The sequence below is a fragment of the Micromonas pusilla genome, assembly GCF_000151265.4.
Source record: "Micromonas pusilla CCMP1545 genomic scaffold MICPUCscaffold_2, whole genome shotgun sequence".
Classification (NCBI taxonomy): Eukaryota; Viridiplantae; Chlorophyta; class Mamiellophyceae; order Mamiellales; family Mamiellaceae; genus Micromonas; species Micromonas pusilla.
The window spans coordinates 1,914,580-1,936,666 of record NW_003315883.1 but is presented as its reverse complement, the minus strand read 5'-3'; the positions used below and the strand labels follow the sequence as shown (position 1 = coordinate 1,936,666).

Sequence of the window (22,087 nt, the reverse complement as noted above, 5' to 3'; positions counted from 1 at the left end):
ATACTTCCGTTCATAAAACTACTACTACTGTACATTCAATCGTACGTACGAAAGTACGGAAGTACTTCCGGATGTAATATACACTACATATTCGCGTATTATGGACAAGTTTTGCGTACTAAGACCACTTTTTTCCCGAAGAAAATCACTCCGGACTGCCCATTTAGCTCAGAGGATAGAGCGTCAGCTTCCTAAGCTGGGGGTCAGCGGTTCGATCCCGCTAATGGGCTTTTTCCGTGTCTGAGTGATTCATGTAAACTTTTCTTTTTGTTCAAGTTATTCATGCTCGCAAACCCTGTGATCAAGACATTCGTCGCACGGACTAAAATAGCCCTCGGGTCTCGAAAGAGAAGTTGTTGATATTTAAGACACTCAAGATCAATTTTTTTTTTCGATTTAATAGTCGAAGGTCTTCGGCAATCTGTTGCAAAAGCGAAAGTAGTTCTGTGCGCGTGAACGACAAGGTCCAGCCAGATCTTTAAAAAAAAAGGAACTCCATTATTGCCAAGCTGTCCACCGTACAGATCGGATACTTGATAAAACGAGGTTAAAAAAGAATTTACAAAGAGAAGAAAGAGAACGTGCTCATCCAGCGCGCGTGTTGTCACGCTTGTTGGAAGCCATTTATCTCTGTTTTAACTAAAAAAAAAAGATTTATCTAGCCAAAAAATCAGGACTTCATAGCATACTTTCGCTCGGGAAAATAAGCATATTTCTTCGCTTCTTTAGATGTTTTCACGTTCTTATCAGCTGATAGAAGACGCCTGCGGATGGCCCGAGTCTTCTTCGTTCTCAGATCAAGAGGGACGTACTTCTTCCCAGCATAAGCCTCACGAAGGTTCTGGAGCTGGTTCTGTCTGATGACAGTCAGTACCTGGGCGATTGAGAGCCTCACTACCTTGATTTTAGAGAGTTTATTTGGTGCTCCCCCGGTTACTTTAGCCACCCTAAGAGCCGCTAGCTCGGTTTTTAGCTCTTTTAACTGTTTACAAGATAAAGTCAGGGAAAGGAAGCAAGGTATGTCTCATAGTATGAGCGGTTTAAACAATGTCGTAACCAGATACGCAGGTGCTGGCCAGAAGCGTCTTGAACAATTTAAGAAAAGGGCATCAAGATCTACTGACCTGATTGAGCAAGTCACCTTTGCTTCTAGTGCGGAGCTCGTGTACCTTGAATCCTACTGTGAGACACAATGCGGTTAATGTCAGCTAGCGGATCAAGGAGAGCGCATCAAATACGCAATGACGTACAAATGATGTCTTCTTGCGAATTGAGAAGGCACCGAAGGCGCCCGAGAAAGCGAAAATGTGCTCTGTTGGCCAGAAACGAGCTAGCTGAGGGACTGGCGGAAAAAACAAGACCCTAAAGATTCGGAGAGAAGCAAACGTCGCAAGACTTCGCGGAGGATATTGAGGAAGACTATTGGTGAGTATCACCGCGAGCGAAAGAATATCACAAGTATCACGACTTATGGCGGATTAGTCTTTCAGGCATCCGATTCTGAAACCCTAAGGTAATTTGCGGAAAGTCTCCTTCAAAGTTTCACCGCAATTCGAGGGGTTTCAGCACACTTACCCATCGCAGAAGTGCTGGCCAAAAGCTAGTTACGCGAGACGAGAACGATGCAGTATCGCTGTTTTCTTGCAGAATCTTTTCACGATTCCGGGGGCCTCGCGACTGCACACGAAGCGAGTTTTTGTGACTCGTCGAATGGGGATCGCCCGGATTTTAGCGCTATGTTCGATGTACGTGCACAGTTGTACACGTATTTCCGGAAGTACGTGGACAGCTGTACACGTACAGTACGGAAGTGTTGGACACGGAGACAGAACAAATAGTTTAACGGTTGTACAGTATGAAGTACTTTCGTACTTCCGCAAGTACACGTACTGGAACGTACGAAAGTACTTTCGAAAGTACTTTCGTACTTCGGGAGTACGTGTAAGTTGTTTTAATAATACTTTCGTAGTAGTGTACACGTACACGTACGTGTACTGTAGTGTACCTTCGTATCATACTTCCGGAAATACTATTATGAAAGTAATGTTCCATACGGAAGTACTTTCGTACTTTCGTACGAAAGTACGAAAGTACTTCCGTACTGTAGCCTACGAAGGTAATACGAACGTTTATCAGACTACCTGTACAGTAGCTATGATACGAAGATAGACTACGCAGCCCTTCCGGGCGAATGTGACGTACTGTACTATTATTTACATAGATTTTAAGCTATTCTCTTCCATATGTGGATTGCTATGTATGGAGGGAGGTTCTCGTGTGCTTGACCCCCACCAGTAGCACTCGTTGTATCCACAGCTGAACCAGGGGTGGTTGCTGTAAATACTTTGTGGTTTAAATCTAGCTTCCCTGTGTGAGACTTCAATAGATACAGAATACAGCCCTGAATTAGCGTTGATGCGACAGAGTTAAGGGTGAAATGAACCCGAAGGGTTCAACCCTTTAAGCTCCGTCAATTCACGCTAATTCAGGGCTTAAAGGGCGTAGGCCAGTATTCGTGCACGAGACTTTTTAGTCTGGAAAATATGCAAATCGTCAACCGAGGTGGTCATGACCAAAAAGTCACACGGAACGACGCGGTACACGACGGCGGGATGTGACGCCGGAAACGACGTGCGCGATGCGCGCGGGTCTTCGACGCGCGTGATGAAGCGAATGCATCGGTAAATGACCGACGTGTCGACGTCCTGCCGCCGCGACCGCTACAAGTCCTTCGTACAACATAATAGTAATCGTACACGACATACTGTAGCCCTACACGTACCTTCGGTGGTAGATTTACCTTCGTAGCTAGTACTTTCGTACCTTCGTATGTTGTAGATACTGACTACGAAGGTACGTAGGGAAGTAAGGAAGTAGCCCAATAATAGCGTATGCTGACAATAAAAAGGATTACCTTGCTCGCTATCTCGCCAGCTAGCTATGCTAGCTGACTAAATCGATAGCTAACTGTGGTGTATGTGTACTTCCTCTTGCTAGTTAGACATTCATATTTCCGGAAGTATGATACTTCCGTACCTTCGAAGATACCTCCGTCCGCACTTCCATAAGTACGTGTACAGCAGTTGTACAGTACAGCTGTACGTGTACAACTGTATTGTGTACTTCTTCTGACGCGCATGATCCTGCAAGCCAACACTGCACACGTGCACAGTGCACACAATTGCTTTGGAGGATATTTGGCACCGATTGCTTTTGAGGAAAGGATAATTCCTACACGGTAGAACTAAAGAGAAATGATATTTGCTGCAACTTGCGTACGAAATCAGGTACACGAGTTCAGTCGCGCGAGTCTTTTTTCTAAGGGAAACATCTGTGGAAAAACCGCGTTTCGGCGACACGTGTTTCTCCGTGCGAGCGCCGATTCCGTGGAGGTGAATCCACCTTCCTCGCGACGTGAGAATCGAAGTGATGGTCGCCCCGTTTACAGTCCGAATTCTTACCAAGATATTTGTCACCACGCCTACCAATGTGTCGTTGACGGACTCACTGACGGGTACAGTCTTATGGAGGTGGAGTTTCCATCCGTGCCAGGAGAAGATGCTAACTACAAAGCCGCCTCAGATGTTTATATCGATCTAAACATTCAGTATGCTCTTACCATTTTTAGCGAAGTTTATAAGGAGACAGGGAAGACCTGTGAAATTCTTTTACCCGATGGAACTGAGTACCGACGAGCAAAAAATGTCTTCTCCAACATGTTAGAGTTATCTGAAGGTTGCACGCTCAATACCCTTGACGGGAAAAAAACGGAAAACGTAAGTACTTTCTTTGAGAATCTGGTTGAAGGGGCAGGTCTTCGGACACGAGCTGCAGAGGAAGATTTGAACCTAGAGCACCACGCCGATATTTTCGCCATAGTGAACCTGTCGACCATAGATTTGCCCGCTGCCGAACAATTTTGCATTACAAAAACCTGTGGAAAACCTTTAGTATTCCTTAACAACGAACTTGATACGCTCCGAGCTGATCTTGGTCTTTTCTCTTTTCCAGATAAAGATACCCATTACCGTTTTCTATCCAAAATAAAGCCGATTTATTACCTTCGACCACGGGCCTACTCCCGCACTATCAGTGTCTCGCCTTTTGTTCTAAATTATTCTGGTGCTCTTTTCAGAGAATACCCTGCACCTTGGCAGGTGATGATCAAGCAAAACACAGGGGAACTGGTATGCGTGGCAGAGGATGAAGACAGGTTCACTTTGGGAGAAGCGAAGGAGGAGATGCTCGTTGCCCTTGGTTTGGCTGACGAAGATGGGTCCGCCATGAAATTTTTGCGCAGTGGATACAAGACTACAACCTGGTGGGAAGAGGAAGGAACGCGGGAGCAGTCAGACGCTTGGCGAACCTGAATGAAAGCTAACATACTTTTTCATTTGAGGAGATATTCATTTACATTTCATTGTCTACCGTGTTGTCTAGTATAAGTCTTCTTTCACTTCAGCAGCAAGGCGGGAAAACTGTCCACTGTTCGGCAAATTTTCTCTCACTTCATGTTTTTTTTGATACAAGACACCAGACGGTTCGATATATTTTAAAACCTTGTCAGAAATACATCCTCCATCACAGGTCACCTTTTTCATATCGCGGAGCGCGCGACTGTTTGTAGTGCTCTTAAGTTCACATCGAGCAGGTGGACGAATCGGCAAACATTGTTGGTAATTCCCACGCGCGTGTTCTTTAGGTGAGTTGTTCTGCAGAAAATATCAGTACACCTTAGTACACCTTAGCTAGAAGGGACCTCCTCCAAATTTGGAACCAGCTCCTACACGCTACCTTCAAACTGCCTTCAAAGGTAGTACTGAGTTCCGAAAAGTACTAAATATGAGTACAGAATGATAGGACGTGTTAAATTCTCTGTTCGCTGAGCTCGTGCTACTCGAAATGAGTCTCAACAACTTCAAAAAGAAAGTGACTTGCGTTACCTTCACCTTAATCTCGCCCTTTATCGAGACTGACTTCGTTGCTGCTGCCGGCTGGAATGTCTACAGACCAAGACTTTGGATGTAGTCGCCAGCTTCAAATTCAGTGAAGACCCCTGCATAAAATTAAGCAGGGCAATGCTTGTTCGGACTAGATGGCATTAATGCTTCTCTCAAGCCGGTAATCAAATGGGGTGTTATTCTATGTGTGCACTTGCTTGCTGTTGTCTGCAGAAAAAACACAGAGGAGTTGCACGATGACATTCTGTATAGGGTTTGATTTTTTTTCTGTGTCCCCTGCATAAAAATTTCGTGAGATGTGTTTCGATCAAATGTGAAACAAAGGTCTTGAGCTTCGAAAGAAAGCAAGAATGAAAGTTGTAAGAAAACGTTGCAGAAAAAGGTCCAGTCAATACCTCAAGGAATCCATGCTCGCGAAGAGGTATCACCTCTGTGTGCGACTTATGAACACTGCGAAAGAGCGTCTCCCAGGCTCTACGACCTGGCCAATGCGGTACAATAAAAACGCATGACAAGGATTTCCCAGCAACTTCTGCCACATCTAGCAAAGAGTCTATGTGTTTGATGCAATCGAGCAATACAGATTCTTCGAAGGGAGGGTTGCACTCGAAATAGCCATCAACCGGGTCAAATGAAAAAACTGAACCTAATGAGCCAAATGTCAAATCGGTATCAGGATGGCCACTGCAGTATAGACGCCAGTGACAATTAAGTGGAGACGCACAGCACTCAGCATGAACTCCAAGTCCAATGTTAAGTGCATCAAAAACGTCACCATGAAGCGCGTTGTGATGTCCTCCTGCCATGCAATGCATACCACCATGTGCAGAGGCGTATCGACAAAGCATCGCAAAAACAGCAGAGTGGAAAGTGATTCCACTCTCACAAAATGTGTTGGCCAAGGATGGCTTTGCACATGTGCCGCCGAATTGCGTTGCTTGTATGTCACTTTCATACAGCCATCGAAGTTTTTCGTATTGCTGTTCGTTTATCTCAACTTCGGCATCGTGAAGTGTCAGCTTAATGCTTTTTCCAGTGGTCGACCTGAAGACATTAGGACTTGGGGTAGCTAAATAAGCGGTTCTTGACAACGCTACTTTTGAAATAGTATGCCGCGCTGCGCTTATTTCAATGAGCAAGTCAAATAATATACCGTTGATCTCTTGAGATGGCACAAAACGCGAGGCGAGTCGATCGCACAGAAATGCGGAGGCACTCGAATCCGTTGGTATGATAGGATCATTACTGCGATCATGACACATCAAGAGCTCTTCAAACAAGGTGTTCCAGCTCTTGCCAAAATACCTTGCCACTGCTCTTTCGAAGTGCAAGCTAAGCCGTGAAACAGCAATTAGGCGCGTGCCCTCGACTACCGCATCAACAGCTGATTTCACGTGAACAAGATAGCCGAGACTCCGCCCAACTTCTGAAACAGTCAACAAGTCCTGGGTAGAATTTACGGGAGTTTTATTCGGCCCGTCGAGAAGGCCACAGCGGTGACATTTGCTAACTTCGAATTGCAGCGGAGTTCTTCTGAGCGGCGTTTGACCGGTATCGCTCGAGTAGACCTGGCAACTTTCAGCTACGTCTTGAATAGTCTTACTTGTTCGCAAGAGAGTTTTTTTAGCAGCGTGGCATTTACCTAGCATATCTGTACTGACAAGACTTCAGTTTAGTGCCAGCTGTGGCGGACGATGACGCGCGATGTTGCAAGGTATTGGCTTTTACGCGCTACATTCAATTGCTCGTTGCTTTATGAGCTCGTGAAGGACGAATTCATGACCTGGAAACCACCATTTTATTTTAACCCACGATATCGGCGTGACCACCTGAAAGTAACCACCTGACCCCGACGTCCCGTCAATCGGGTGATCAATCTGTGGACTAAGGATTTATGTCAGTTCGTTTGTCTTTCCTGTGACGGATGGACCGGCGTATGTTGATCGGGGGGACCGTTGGGGACCAGTGTTCCTCGAAGTTTACTCCTTTAGGATTCCGAGGACTGCAGGAGCTGAAGACAGTTGCGCAGGAGTGACGGGCTTTGTTTCATATCGTACTATGCTGTTCGCGGGTCGCACGGAAAGTGGCGAACGTGACCATTTTGGTCACGTTCGCCAGTTTCAAATTAGTCGGGTAAAAAAAACGTTGAAACCGCGTCCTTCCGGTGGGGAAATTTTCATCGCATTTTCATCAGTGATTATTTTTCATCGAGGCTGACCGGAGATTCACGATCGAAGGGCGAAAATTTTGAAAGGCAAATCGGCCCACGCGCGCGCCGTTAAACGTGCCCGTAAGGGCGACCCGCGAACAGCATAGTACAGGATTTGTTTCGGTACTGTACGTGTACACGTACCAGTTAGTCTCGTTCAGGGACGGAATTCCGTCCCTTTCCGGGCGAAAAGCTGAGAATTTTTCCTGCGACTCTTTTTAAAAATGATCCTTAGGGGTCCGAAAACCGCCTTCCAGGCCTTTTAAAATCGCTAAACTTTGTGAGGGCATCGGCAACTTGATAGACAACATCGTGACGAAGTTTCAAATTGATCCGCGCAGCGACGGCGCGTGGGCGCGTACGAAAGTACGTTTTTTTGCAATTTGTATGCGTATTTTGTCTCAATTTCGTACTTTTGGCACGGGAAATTTAATTAGCGGAGCGTGACCTTAAGCAAGCAAAATCGAAATTTCGATTTTTGTACTCGTACGTGTACACACGTACACGTACTCGAAATCGACGCTTTCCGGACACGATATCTATACTCGTAAACCTGACTACAGTATTGTATTTTTCGACTTTACGGGTGCTGTGAGATACAACAGGTATCATAGTGTGGTGCTCGCATTTAGATCACATGTTTTGCCCGGATGGGTTAGAGCTCAGTCTTTTTGTAATCAGACATACACGGTATCATAATAGGGCATTTTTTTACGGGGGTACCTTCGAAGGTAAGGTTATCAACGGACACGGTCACCCAGGTTCTGGCCCGCTTTCAAACCCAAATCCGCGCGCGATGACGGTGGCCGACGACACCGGGCTTCCTATGGTCATCATCAACGTGTGGCTCCCGCATGGAGCGCTCCCGGTTTATGAGGAACCCGGGGGAGGAGAGGAACCACCGGTCGATCCGAACAGCGGACGCAAACCGCTCGAGACGCTTATGTTGCAAGTTCCGAAGCGCCTGCGGATGTCCCAGCCCTTCAGGTCGATCAAGAAACTGGGTATTATGATCGAGGAAACGAAAGCGAGAATCGAAAAGAAGGCGGCCGAGGCGGAGGGTAACGGGGGAAAGGAAAGTGCGTCAACTGAGGTGCGTGGGCGTTCGAGGTGCACAACAGCGCAAGTGACGAATTTCACGGCGCGATTCAACCACTCGCAGCCAGTTTAAACCGATCTCTTGTTCTCATAACCATGAAATCCTCACCCTTGTTGATTGCACAGGATCTCAAAGAACCCCTGCCAGAAGAGAACCTCGCTGAGAAACTCTCGACTGCTGAGAACGACTTCGAGACTAACAAGACAATTTACGAGTCGTTGACTACGAACCTTTGCAAGGAACAATACACGACTATAGGCTGGATCGAATCGTTGATGTCGTATAACGCCGTGGGTATGACTGCGGTGGTACCCGGCGGGGCGTTGTGCTCAGTTGACAAGTTTGGTATGAAGAGCGAAGCCGTCTTGAACGGCGTCAGCCGAGTCCTGGCAGAGTTTGTCAAGCAGGTGGGCTTCGAAAAGAGTGATGGTTCAGTGATCCCGAGGTTTTCCCCGCGGTTGTACGATTATGTCGTCGCATCTTCGATCGCGGAGAAATGGGTGAATACCCAATGTTTCGTTCTTGGCGTTGATGCCTTGGAACACGTCGTTCTCTGTTGGCACGACGACGCTGTACCTGGCGTTGGCGAGTGTGTCAAGGCACTACGAGCGGTCTGCGCTGCAGATGGCGAGTTTGTGCGTAAAGTCAAGCACGTGACCTTATCCAACGCCACAGAGCAAAGTATTCGACAGTGCATGATTGAAGGCGGCAAGCCGGATGCGGCCATTCTTCCGGCTCTCGAAATGTTCACTTGCAAAGGTGAAGGTTTACAGGCACAGTGCGCAAAACTCCGTATTCCGATTATCGTGGATAATGTCCTGCTAGGCGGGCTGGTTGATGAAAGGTATTTACGGATGCGCACTCCACCAGATCTCGCGACTCTGAGAGGAACGGCGGCTTTTGATTCCTTGGGCGTGATATGTAACGTGGTAGGTGGGTGGGAACGCTTCCAAGGTATCTTATCTGCTTTAGAGGACACAAAACACGGTGTCGCGAATGCGGCAATTGAGTATTTTATTGGCGCTGGCATGCGTTGTATCGTTGAAACGATTCTTGATGGACCACCGTGGTTCATGCTCGGAGGCGATTCATTACTGGAGGCTGACAGAGAGAATATCACAGCCGCGTTGCGCGCATATGCAGCATTGGGATGAATGCGTGTGCGTGTGGAAGAAAGAATTATTTCTCGCACCAATTCTTGCATAAAAACACATACAGTGGTGCTGTATACTACAGTTTTTCTTGCCGAGGCCGCTCGTCGCAACGTTTACAAGATGTTATCGCAGCTTTGATATCAGAAATCGGCAGCATTCTCGGTCTATGACCAATGATATGCAGTTTGGTCGGCATTGTCAGCGACGCGAAAGCTTGCATGTTCTCTCGCGGAATTCGTTGCCGTAGCGGTTGATGAAACTGCGGGCGCGTAAGTAGTAGGCATGATGGTCAAGGATATGTAACCACCGTCGTACCAGCAGTCTCCGATTTTAGCACCTATGTCTGTCTCCGTCACGTCAAAGCCTTCGTCATTCAAATTCTGAATCAACGCGTCGAGCAATTTGCGATACCTGACTGCGCCGCAAAGTTTTCCTATGCCGTTCGTCTTCAGCCTCCGCGCGAAAACCTTGGGCAGTATGTCTACGTGATAGTTTTCGTATAACACATCCGCACCGATGATCAAGTCGAACCGATCGTGATCATCAAGGGCATCAACTTGAGCACCTTTTTCCGTTTCGTGCAGTGACGTTTCTCCTCTCAACGCTCTCGCACCGGCATTCCCCTCCTCTCGGTGCTCGCGTTTTTCATAATGACAATGTTTCACGCGAACGCCGTGTTTATTCGACGCGAGGAGAAGACCACAGTCCCGCTGCGTTGAGCAATGCACCCCAGACTGTTCACACTTGTGTACCGAACAAATCTTCTCCTCGTGCGATAGGGTAGACAAATTCGACCGAGGGCATTTCTCTGCTGCGAACAGTTTCCGCTCTCTTCTCCAGTCGAGCATCACCACCCTCGCCTTGCCGTTCAGCTTGTTATCGATCACTGCATCTCTTAATGACAGCAGGATCCGCGGCTCGAAGTCAGAAAGAACTACTCTAGAGGCGTTCAGTTTACCAGCGAGGAGGCCGCAAAGACCGACGCCAGAACCGATTTCGAGCACATCCTTTCCGCTGCATAAGCACGGCGCAGACGCAAGCTCCATCGAGAGCATGTGCGCGGCTTTCCAAAGCTTAGCACCAACTCCCACGCTAAGCTCGATTTCGTTCACGAAGACCGACACTGGTCCGCGGCACGCTTCTTCGCTGTTGTTTTCCTTCGGAACCGGCACAGAGAACGTGAACACTCGTCGCAACACCGCGCCGCGGACTTGCGCTTCTTCGCAAGCTTTAAGTGAGGCCATCAAAATAGAGCGAAATGAGGCGACGTCGCCGTCACTGCCGTCATAATCGTTCAGCGAGGACAACGCGACGGATAACACATCAGTCGCACTCGCTTCCTTCGCCTCCTGAGCGTATACACGATTGCTTGAAACCTTCTTCACGAGACTTCTTGCCGCTCGAGTGCGCGCGCCAAATGAGGCCGACGGATTCTTGACGACATCGAGCCATTCACCGACGTGTTCGCCCGCGACGAGCGCGGCGTACCAGTCCCCTTCGTCTGCGACGTCGTCGGTCATCGCGTTTTCGTCGTATTCCGTCAAGTTAGAAGTCTCATACTCGTCACGAAGTCGGTGCTTCCGAAGTTGTGAATCCGCAAGATACCCGTCGCGCGAGCGACGTATTATTCTCCCTTGCGTCGCAACGTGAGGGGTGGCGGACTGGCGGTGTACGTGAACGTCTCGATGTTTATCCCTACGTGTACAGTGTACAGCTGTAGTTGTACACGTACAGTATCATACAAGGAATACTTCAGATAGAGCAGAAGTGGGTTTTCAGCTGTAGTTGTACATGTGTACAGCTGTACATACACATACGAAGGTACTGTAGTTGTTTTACTATGATATTTTCGGAATAGATGTACTGTATGTACTGTACGTGTAGTTGTACAACTACACGTACGTAGCTACGTACTGTACGAAATAACTTTACGTGTACGAAGGCAACTTATTAAACAACTACTTTCGTACTTTCGTAAAAATTATTTCCATATCTTCAAAGGTACAGTACGTGTACAGTACACATATGTACGTGTACAGCTGTACACACTACACAGTACCTTCTACACAGCTACACACGTGCGAAGGTAGTCTATGATACCTTCGAAGGTACGAAGGTAGTCTATGATACTTCCGGAAGTACTTCCGGAAGTACGGAAGTACTTTCGTACGAAAATAGATAAGTTGTTCTAAACCCTAAACAACTTAAGTTGTAACAACTTACTGTATCTATTTTCCGCAAAAAAATTATCTGGCGATTTTTTCGGTTCTATCCAGCGATTCTCGCGTACTCGCGGTTGATCGGCTTGACCGATCAGCATTGACCGAGGGTCGGGTTTTCACCCGTCTGACGATTCAGTGGCCCGTTCGTCTACAACGTTGTACGATCAGAGTTCTGACAGTTTTACACCTCTCCGCGAGGTCTGCGTGTTCGCGCAGCCATAGCGTCGCGGAATAGCCGTAACAATCTCCGGTACAATGAGAAGAGTTCTTCGTCACATCGCGGGGCATCGATTAAAGCAAAAGTATTGTGCCACTTCCCGTAAAGAAAACGAAGTCAGCGGCGCTTATGTCTCAAGGGTGACTCTGCAAAATCTTTCTTGAAGGAGGAGAACTTTTTTTCCACCTTCCCTGAAAACGCTATGTTTAAAGTTGCCCCGGCCCTGTTCGAGCGCTAATTACGTCGTGATCATCACAGTGAGTGGTGTGATTTTTTTGAATGGGTCGGAGCATCATGGTATTTCGAGTAAATTATTCGCGTGCGACGTCGGCGTTCGTGACGCTCCCGCGACTCCAACAGCGCGCGAACGCCCGCGGGTACCCCTTTCAAACGACTGAAGTTTGAACCCAGGGAGTACGCGGACGTAGTACGAGGGCTGTAGTGTATGGGCATTTTCACTGGAAATGCGAGAATCGCTGGATCGAACCAAAAGAATCGCTGGATAGTATTTTTTTCATCTATTTCCGTATTTCCATATGTACTGTATGTAGCTATGTACCCCTTCGTACGAAGGTACCGACGTACGGATAAAATAGAATACTTTCGAAAATACTTTCGTATGTTGTACCTTGAAGGTACGAAAGTACCATCGAAGGTAACTATTACTGTACACTTACTGTACACGTACACGTACATGTACTTACGAAAGTAGATCCGAAATAATATCCTAATGCAAATCGTACTGTACGTGTACGTGTACTTTCGAAAGTACTTTCGTACGAAGGTATTCCGGAAGTACACGTATTCGATGTACTCTTACAGTACATAAACACGTTGAGTACGCATACGTGTACAACGCGTTACTTCCGGAAGTATTTCCATACCTTCGAAAATATTCTATCTTCGAAGGTAAAGTACTTTCGTACTTTCGTACTTTCGTAGAATACAGTACGTAGGGCCTACACGTACGTGTACGGAAATATGAATATTTCCGGAAGTGCACATAGTACACGTGTACGTGTACACGTACAACGTACAGTAGTTGTACACGTACTTTCGTACGATTTGTACTTTCGAAAGTACTTTCGTACTTGAGTACGAAAGTACGAAAGTACTTTCGTACTTCCGAAGTAAACGTATGATACTTGTACACGTACACGTACGTGTACAATAAATATGAAGATACGAAGGTATGTAGTCAAGGTACGTTTACTGTGCAGTGTAAGTAACTTACATACAGCTGTACGAAGATAGAATACCTTCGTACACATACAGCTATACACGTTGTACAATGCGGTGTACAGCTGTACACTGTACGTGTACAGCTGTACACGTACACGTACACGTACAGTACGAAGGTACACATGAGATCTCTTTTTGACGACGCAGTGAACGAGAGCCACGTCTTAAATATCTTTCGCGAAGAGCTGGGAGTATGTTCTGCAGCCGCTCGATCACGCTTTCTCCTGTTACTTTCTTCAGGGATAACCAAAGCTGGCAGCAAGAATGTGCCCGGGTACGCGAATGTCCTTGCACTTTGTCTCCGCCTGTTTTCTTAGGACGACTCTTTGTCGTGCGCTCAGATCTCCGTATCCACCCAGGAAACGACTGCGTGGCGCTTAGGGCCCGTTCGAGCTACCCCCAACACGGAAGTGACCCTGTCGTCGGCGATGCCGCCAAAAAAGGATAGTCAATCAATCGCAGATTTGCGGTCTGTTCATCAGATTACAGCACCAGGACCAAGCCGCGATCGTATTGCTGGTCCTTTGCTTGAGGAAGCTGGATATGGTGAGCACGGTGTGGCGTTCCTAAGTGGTAACTACCAGCCTCTGGTTGAAGAAACAACAGCTATCTTGAGCATTCCTTCCGACTTTCCTACCACTGGACCCGACGGAAGCGCTGTAGTCAGCGGCAACGCAATGCATGTAGTAGGTGAACTACCTCTTGAGTTTCCAAACGGTAAGTTTATATATGTTGGCCCGAATCCGAAGTTCTCTCGAGATCATTACAAAGTTTGGGGCAGAGGACCGAGACAAAGAGACATCGGATTTTCGAATGGGTGGCACCATTGGTTCGAAGGCGATGGCATGATTTATGCCTTGGACTTTGAGAGCATGAAGCCCAGTGAAGCTCAAATAAGTGACCGAGGAACACCTGGGGAAGTTCAAGACAATTGTACTTCTAGCTTTACAAAAGAGACCGGAGCCTTTTATGTCAAGCATCGTCGAGGAAGGAATCGCCGTCTCCGCTATCGAAACCGCTATGTCCGAACGAATAGTTGGCATGATGAGTTGCGCAGCGGCTCGCGCCTTTTTCGACCACTGATGAACACTAGCGGACTTTCTTTTCTTCCACATGCGATCGCCAACCTATTTCTCGGTGGGAACTTCTTAAAAGATTCTGCGAACACAGCGCTGACCTTCTTTGCCGGTCGGTTGCTTACCCTGCAAGATACCATGCCTCCATGGGAAATAGACACGATCACGTTGGAAACGAGAGGACCATGTGACTTCGGAGGAACACTACCTTTTTATGTTCCATTTACTGCACATCCAAAGGTAGCACCCGATAGTGGGGATCTGGTGTTTTTTGGGTTTAATCCAGTTTACCCACCGCACTGCACTGTGGGTACAATAAATTCGAGTGGCACTGTTGGTCAGATGTCCTCACTCTGGCACAATGCTTTGCAAGGTGCAACTTTCATGCACGACTTCTGCGTGACAAAAAAATACACAGTGTTATTTGAGGGCTCAATGAATATACGCCCTTTAAGAATGTTCAGAGGTGAACATCCTCTTCAGTACGATGAAGACCAGGTCGCGCGGTTCGGACTCTTGAAGAGGGGCGGAGTGGAAAATTCGGAAAAAGTTGTATGGTGTGACTGTAGCACCGCAGAAATGGTATATCATTTTATAAACGCTTGGGAAGATGAAGACACGGGTGAAATTGTAATTGTTGGAGTGAGAGAAGACGGGTTTTTTCTTGGAGCCTTGGCTGCAAATGGCACACGCGAGTGGATAAGCAACAAACTGAAAGTTGGCAGATCTGTGCCTCGCATACATGAATGGCGCATAAATCCTACTCGTCAAGCTGTGACCTCAGAACGTTGGCTATTTGACCTTCCCGTTGAAGTTCCACGAATCAACGATGCTTACACTGGAATCAAGAATCGCTTTACTTATGCTGGAAAAATACACACCGGCTCGCTGACGAGCGACGCACAGTTAAAGTTTGACGCTTTAGTTAAATTTGACCTGCAAAATGGTGAATCTGAGATATACGAGTATGGTTACAAGCGCTATGGCATGGAAGCTCAATTTGTACCACGGAATAAATCTCGCGCTGAAAGCCAAGCAAACCAGAGAATGTCAAGTCCATGCAGCAGTGATACAGATCATGCAGTGACTGACATGGACGCTGTTCCAGTCGAAGATGACGGCTGGATAGTGCTTTATGTGCATGACGAGAGTAAGGGATCAGCGGAAGGTCGATCTGAGTGTCTAGTGCTGGACGCTAAGAATATACAAGCAGGTCCAATTGTGCGTATTGTACTTCCTTCACGAATTCCGTATGGGGCACATGCTTTGTGGTGCACAGCTAAAGGAGTCGATGACATTGACTCGTTCGTCCATGATTCGGTCAGGATGACTTCCGAATCATTAGCAAACTGTTCAACATCTGATCTAATCAACGAATCCACAACGTTATCGACTTCAGCGTTGAACAATTCCAAAGCAACGCCTCGGTTGTTTACTTTTGCTGAAGAACAAACAGACTCACTGCTTGGAACAGTGAGGACAGGTGTTCTCCGAGCTGGGGCGGGCTTGTTCGTCAATGGCTGGAGGCCCTGCATATCACCTGATGTGCACACTGAATACTCCTTGATTCGTGCGTTTGGCTTCCGATTTATGGAGGCTCGTGCACTAGGGAAGGTGCGCGAGGACCAGGCCAAGAGCACCGAATATTTGAGCAGAACAGACGATCCGCTTCCTACTTTGACACTTTACGAACTTGAAGGATGTGGTGCTTGTCGCCGTGTTCGTGAGGCAATTTGCATGCTTGATGTTGCATGCGTAATGCGACCTTGCCCCTTGGGTGCTACTCGAAATCGGTTGTCTGCAGCCATGGCACAGTTGGGTGTTACCCATGATAGTCACGGTTCAGTTCATGTAGAAGATGCACAACTTCCATACCTTGAGGACTCGCGGACTGGAGCTAAGCTCACTGGGGCCGACTCTATAATTACTTACCTCTACAGCGAATACTTGGATGGTGCAGTTCCCTCACCACTTGTTCGCCCTGGTCTCATGGCCTCTATTTGTGCACAGGTAGCTGTGAATGCACGCGGTACTGCAGATGGCTACCCATCTACAACTTCCTCCTACCGACGCGGACCTGCAGGTGCATTCTACTCAAGACCTTCTCACCAACCTACTAAACCCCTCCAGCTATGGGCATATGAAGCGTCGCCGTTTTGTTCAGTTGTACGCGAGGCACTAAGCCAACTCGAACTTCCATATGTTTTGCAACCTTGCGCCAGAGGAAGCCCCCGAAGAACGCAGCTTATGCATCGGTCTGGGGGTAAATTCCAGGTACCATATCTTGAAGATGCCAACACAGGGACAGCAATGTTCGAGAGTGCTGAGATAATCAAATATCTGCGAACAGAATACAGTGTTCCTTGATTTTATAAGGTCATTATTTACGTCTAAAAAGGAAGCTTTCATTTGAGACAAGTCAGTTTTATGAGCTTATTCGAAGGTCTCATCGTTGCTAGCTAGCTATTACATTGCCTGATGTACATCAGTACACTGCCGTGACTGCTCCTCTTCACAGTTTCACTCTCGCACGGACCTATCATAGAACAGTGCTGCACGAAATCAACAGTCTAGCTGAGCGCACGAACAGGTGGAGTGAACACATATTTGTCTGCAAGCAAGTGTTCCTCAAGTTGTTTTGTGAACGATCGCACCTCCTCATCTAGCGAGGTCCATTCCTCGACGATGCGCGCTGCCCCTATGAGCTTTGGCTCCTTGGTCATCGGGTTATTACACAGGTCGATTGTCTTTGCAGCCGTCTTGGTATCATTCCCACACCAGGATTCACACCACAGCCACTGTTGTGGCAAGGTAAAAATGGGCACTTGATGCTGCGCATAGTTTGGTAGGTCTTGATCAAGGTTGGCAAGCGAACTTGGATCTTTAGATAGTGTCTCGTATATCAAACGGAGCTTATCGCCTGCTGCAGTATGACGAAATGTTTCTAAATCAACTACGTAGAGTGCACTAATGTGGTAGGGCTTCCCAGCAAGATGCGTCTGCCAGAAACCATGCTTCCAAAATCGGTACCCCTCCATTTCTGGGTTGTTGTCGCAGAATGGAGTGTATGCATAAGGCGCGCCTCTGAGATCCATTTCCCAAAGCTCTTTTAAGTTGGAGCGAACTACCTGATCAGCGTCAACAAATATTACCTTGTTTAAGGTGAGTGGGAAGAGGACGTCGAGGAAAAGGAGCTTGTAAGCCCATATAATGCGCTGTTTTTCGGTCTGTTTGTGTAGCCAAGTGGGCCACTTGTATGTCACCAGCTCGTACTCAAAGCCGTATTTAGCAGCTATGTGAGGCAAAATGTCCTTGAATTGCGGCGAGAGCCAATTTTTTATGAACCAGAACTTTACTGGGTTGTTGGTGTTACGACGCACAGATAGCATCATGATTTTTAGAAAACGTTCATAGAGATGACCGGAGGCGACAGAGAATACATTAATGGTTTCAAGTCTGCTTCTCTTGGCGTTACGCCACTTCGAGATTATCTTATTCCATAGACCACCATCTTTATCTTTGCCGCGGTGAATAGGCAACACGTCCTCCCGTTCCATTCCAGGCCGCCGCTGTAATGATATTTGGGTGGTCATGCCTTGCCAGCTCGATACGATAATCTCAACAGATGAATAAGTAACATCTCGGGCGGAATGCTCCTCTTTGACAGTCAACAAGACGTCGCTGTTAGTACTTTCAACATGCTCAGCAAAGACATACATGTCTGCAGACCGACCTGGACGAAGGGAAAGTTCGAAAACCCCTGGTGCCGCAGGAAGCTGAAAGTATCCGAGATTTGACATCACAACAGTCCCTGCATCCCCAAGTATAAGCTGGGTGCCCCTAGGAGGATCCTTTGCACCAGATTCTGAGCAATATCCCGTCACTAGTAGTGCCTCGATGCGATACTCGGCGTCCATCGTGTCTTGCTCCTCTGGGAGGTCTGAAAGCTTAAGATTATCAAGGTCGTATGTTGCAACCACTGTTGTGACCAACCAGGCCTCTGGAACATCAAGGTGTGCAGTGAGGGTCTGGTGATGCGGCAGCTGTGAAAAATGGACGCGGGGAATCGCGTCGAGTGACGGGTTCGGTGCTGCATAGCGGAAGTATGACTTGATGGGGATTTCCATAAGCTCTCGACGAGGGTTCAGAATGATACGGATGCTGATATGAGGGAACAATGCATCCCTGAGTACGTAGAATAGTGGTGCAATCCTCTGTGCCTCTTTACTGAGGGGATCCAGCACCGCATCCATTACAACAACCCCATCGCCCTGAACGATAACGGCACTGTGTTTCGACTCTAGCGACTCGAGGGTACGTACTTGACTGCGTGAAACACTTTTGGTCTGACGAATAGCCACAAGAGAGCACGCAATCATGTACTGGTCAAAAATATTGAATGAACTCGATACAGGAATGACTGGAGAATGCGATTCAAGAATATTACGGACTGTCGCGCCTCGCGCGCTCGACTCTTTCGAGATGAGCAGCGCGAAATCATCTGCATCCATATGATAACCTGTAGGTATCTGGATAACTCGCCCGTTAGCAATCACGATGCTGTCAGTGCCACTTTCACTGCTGTCATTAGCATCCATGCCGATCAAACTTGCCACGAAGTTGCCTTGTTGTTCAAGAAGAGTGTTTAATTCTTCATCATCCATGCCTGAATCTGAAGCATACTGTTCCATGCCGAGAGCACTCAGTGCACTCTTGATCGTCTCAGGTGCATCTGAGGAAAGTATCTCCGACAAGAATGTGGAATAATTGCCACAGTAGTAGCCTGTCTTCCATCGTGAAACAAGCGCTACTGCTCGAGCGCGATGGGTTGCAACTACCCCTGGAGGATGTAACACTGCTACACGACTATTCGTGCTCTCACCATCAGCACGTGTGCGTGCTGCGCACTCGCATGCACTTGCAATGAGATCCATGCCCTTTCGTGTCCCAGCATCAGCAACCACCCACAAAGTGTTGCCCTTGCTAGCTTTTACATCACAATTCTCGATATAAGCCAGCAGCCCCTCTGAATTATCTTGCGGGGGACGCATTTCTACGTATGTGGGAGGATATTTGACATTATCGACAATGAAAGGAGTGTTTTTGGCGACGGCAGTGCGGTGAAGCCACCCAAATATGCCACCAGGATACTTATCTAGAATTTCATTGCTGAGTACCCCAGAAAGTACTGCCTCTGCTATACTGTTTGCTTCTTGCTGCACAAAATGCATAACCACCTGTTCCATCTCTGCTCCTAATCTCTCTGCATCATCTAGTGTGAAGTATATACCATTGACGAGTGCAGATGGGGCAGCGACTCCTTTGTCGGCGATGAGTGCCTTGGCCTCAGAAAGATACGCGCCAGGCTCACTTTCAGTTGCACCGGCAAGTGATAAAATGTTGGCAACATGTGCATCAATAAGAGAGTGAACTTTGGTCATGTCAGGCGCTACCAAATCATCTGAGTCAACGCTATCAACTTTGCTATACCATTGTATAAAGATACGAGTGAACGCTTTCTGCACGAGAGACCACGTGACTTTGGACTTGACTGCAGGTATGAAATGGTTGCCTGGAAACATCACGCCTCGCGCATTTGCGACTTCATTCACAAAGTCTACCTGGGCTTCACCTCCGAACCGGCGCAAAATTAAGTTTCCTGCTCTCCCTATAACCGTCCCAAGAGACAGTCCCCGAGGGAAATTGATGTCAAGCTCCTCCTTCTCTTCAAACTCTGCAAAATCCGTTAAGAATGAGGTGGGATTCCAAAGTTCTTTAACAGTATCCCCCTCGCTGTCATCGACGAGGACGTATGCAAGCCGGAGTGGCACGCCTGCTCGAGTGTATTCATGCAGAGCGTCGACAAGACGCCAACTGTTTGACTGGCCTAGGTTGAGGATGAGGATTACATTGAACATATTTCGACGCACTGGTGGAACTTGCCCCAACTGGCTATGTCTCATGAGTTGCATTATGTCAGGACTCCAATGGGCATAGTTCCGATCACTTTCGATATTCTTGTTGAAAGAGATGATCGGAACTGTTGTGGAATCGAAGAGGTTGAGCCGTGGAAAATTTAACTCACTACCAGGAGGGGCAATGCGCAAGCGAAGTAACTCGCGCACAGCGGTGCTGCCCAGACCTATATCCCTAAATCGCGCTGCCTCGCGTATTTCACTAGTGATCTTGTCTGCTAAGGTAAATATATCAACTGTATCCAGCTCTATGGGCTCGCTGTTAATGCTCATAAATAGAGAACCTGGAGAGACATGCTTTTGATTATTCTCTATCTCAGCGCAGATCGTACTATCCAAATCCAAGCGAGACAGTGAGGAGGCCAGAGAAGGAAAGTTCTGAGAGATGTCCATCATCATTTGGAAAGGATCGTCAGCAAGTAAGATTCGCTGGGTAGCCTGGAGACCGAGGTCTTTGATATCCCAAATCTTCAAAGTCTCATCCTCTGCAGTTTTTCCAACTAGGTAGTGGCGGAAACTAGTGAGCTCGCGATTAAGTTCTGGATAGCGATAATTTAGTCTTGAAAAGTTGAAGCCCTTGACAACTTCAAAAGCTAGGCTGTCATGCGACTCGGATGCTATTGGCGCCAAAAGTAATGCCCCAATATCATTCATTATTGAGTCATCAGACGCCTTATACTCCATATTTTTCACGGCAAGCTCAACCCCATAGCCTACCACGTGTAGTCGACCTACGTTGCCATCGATACCGATCGTGTCAACATGCGTTCCAAGACCGATACAACCTTTCCTTGCGCATTCTGCATTCATAATAACAGGACGGTGAACGTAATGCACTTGGCCCTGTGCCGATGCACTTTTCAACAGAGCGTGAAAGTGGCCAAAGCATGGTGTGCCCATGGCGCCATAGAAAGTCACAATAGGAATGGAAGTGAAAACCTGCGTTGAATCAAAAATGCGTCGGCTTGATGGAATACTTGCTTTACCGGGATAAATATGATCAAGTCGGGTGGCCTGGCGACCTGCAGTTGGAGTGCCACTCGAAGTTGTAGCGAGTAAGGACGCAAGTTCCTCTTTGGTTCTTGCAAACTTGTCTCCGACCATAACCAAACAGCACCCAGCTGTCTCTTTTTCGCCATCCGTGCGTTTCACGGCAGTGATAGTGCTCGACCACAGCGAGCGGAACATCTCGAGGCGTGGTGAGTAGTTTCTGACACTCAGCGACAGTTTCAGCACCTTCAGTGTCTCCTCGGAGGCAGCACGGCGCTCTAGATACTCGTAAACGTTGCCTTGACAATCTTTCTCCCCAGATTCGTTCCAGTCTTCTACGAAAGCCCAGTACTGATCGTCGCCCTCGTCAGCGAAGAACTCTGCGGCTTCAAGGAGCGATGAAGTTGCCTTGGAAAAACGATGGCCGGTATGGTGTGATGGCGAAAGGGTCAGCTCGAAAACTCAGAAAGAAAACAGAAAACGAAGAGATTCGAATCGGCTGGTGAGAGTTGGTTCCGTTTGTCCCACCTGCCATTCGGTTGTTAGAGTGACACTGACTACTTTGGAAGCGCTGGTCGATTCTTCAGCAACCACGATGATAACGCATGTGAAAAAGATGGCATGGATGCACGCAAACGCTGACCAGCACGTCATGGACGGCGGGTACACTTTTTAGCACGTGGAGTGAAAGCGACGCGTATACGTGCACTACTCGTGCACTAAGCTACAGGTACAGGTAGCACTGTTGGTTGAACTCACGAGAGAACCGATAGACAAGTTGCGGTACGTGTAATAGGGATCCGAAAACGGTCTTCCCGTCTTCTTCCCGCCGCGCAAATGCATGTATCTGTTGTCTAAATTCGCAAATGGCTCCTGTGCAAAGTTTCATGTCAATTCAAGCTGCGGCGGCGCATGTGGAAGCGCGGAAGTGAGGGGGCGCGT

General features: G+C 47.6%; 7 protein-coding genes across 7 annotated transcripts; 3 read left to right on the top strand and 4 right to left on the bottom strand.

Moving 5' to 3' along the window:
* Window positions 1-539: 539 nt before the first annotated feature.
* RPL35 (60S ribosomal protein L35) lies at window positions 540-1,720 on the bottom strand. Its single transcript, XM_003056132.1, has 3 exons — window positions 1,576-1,720; window positions 1,125-1,180; window positions 540-982 (listed from the first exon to the last, which is right to left on the bottom strand). The coding sequence occupies exons 1-3, from the start codon at window positions 1,577-1,579 to the stop codon at window positions 671-673; spliced, it is 372 nt and encodes a 123-aa protein (XP_003056178.1). The 5' UTR covers window positions 1,580-1,720; the 3' UTR covers window positions 540-670.
* Window positions 1,721-3,184: 1,464 nt separating this feature from the next.
* On the top strand, window positions 3,185-4,491 carry MICPUCDRAFT_55736 (uncharacterized protein). The gene has a single exon (XM_003056531.1). It carries the CDS (start codon window positions 3,255-3,257, stop codon window positions 4,368-4,370), a length of 1,116 nt encoding a protein of 371 aa, XP_003056577.1. The 5' UTR covers window positions 3,185-3,254; the 3' UTR covers window positions 4,371-4,491.
* MICPUCDRAFT_70191 (uncharacterized protein) lies at window positions 4,393-6,985 on the bottom strand. The gene has a single exon (XM_003056131.1). It carries the CDS (start codon window positions 6,608-6,610, stop codon window positions 5,138-5,140), a length of 1,473 nt encoding a protein of 490 aa, XP_003056177.1. The 5' UTR covers window positions 6,611-6,985; the 3' UTR covers window positions 4,393-5,137.
* A 910-nt stretch (window positions 6,986-7,895) lies between these two features.
* MICPUCDRAFT_55734 (highly radial spoke protein) lies at window positions 7,896-9,782 on the top strand. Its single transcript, XM_003056530.1, has 2 exons — window positions 7,896-8,263; window positions 8,395-9,782. Exons 1-2 carry the CDS (start codon window positions 7,967-7,969, stop codon window positions 9,421-9,423), a joined length of 1,326 nt encoding a protein of 441 aa, XP_003056576.1. The 5' UTR covers window positions 7,896-7,966; the 3' UTR covers window positions 9,424-9,782.
* Window positions 9,588-11,065, bottom strand: MICPUCDRAFT_65072 (uncharacterized protein; the record flags this gene model as incomplete). The annotated part of the gene is made up of 1 exon (XM_003056130.1): window positions 9,588-11,065. The coding sequence occupies exon 1, from the start codon at window positions 10,941-10,943 to the stop codon at window positions 9,588-9,590; it is 1,356 nt and encodes a 451-aa protein (XP_003056176.1). The 5' UTR covers window positions 10,944-11,065.
* Window positions 11,066-13,297: 2,232 nt separating this feature from the next.
* Window positions 13,298-16,610, top strand: CCD2 (epoxycarotenoid cleavage enzyme fused with transferase; the record flags this gene model as incomplete). Its single annotated transcript, XM_003056529.1, has 2 exons — window positions 13,298-13,378; window positions 13,464-16,610. The coding sequence occupies 2 exons, from the start codon at window positions 13,298-13,300 to the stop codon at window positions 16,545-16,547; spliced, it is 3,165 nt and encodes a 1,054-aa protein (XP_003056575.1). The 3' UTR covers window positions 16,548-16,610.
* A 140-nt stretch (window positions 16,611-16,750) lies between these two features.
* Window positions 16,751-21,799, bottom strand: MICPUCDRAFT_55731 (glycosyltransferase family 24 protein; the record flags this gene model as incomplete). The annotated part of the gene is made up of 2 exons (XM_003056129.1): window positions 16,751-21,598; window positions 21,674-21,799. 2 exons carry the CDS (start codon window positions 21,797-21,799, stop codon window positions 16,751-16,753), a joined length of 4,974 nt encoding a protein of 1,657 aa, XP_003056175.1.
* Between the last annotated feature and the right edge of the window lie 288 nt (window positions 21,800-22,087).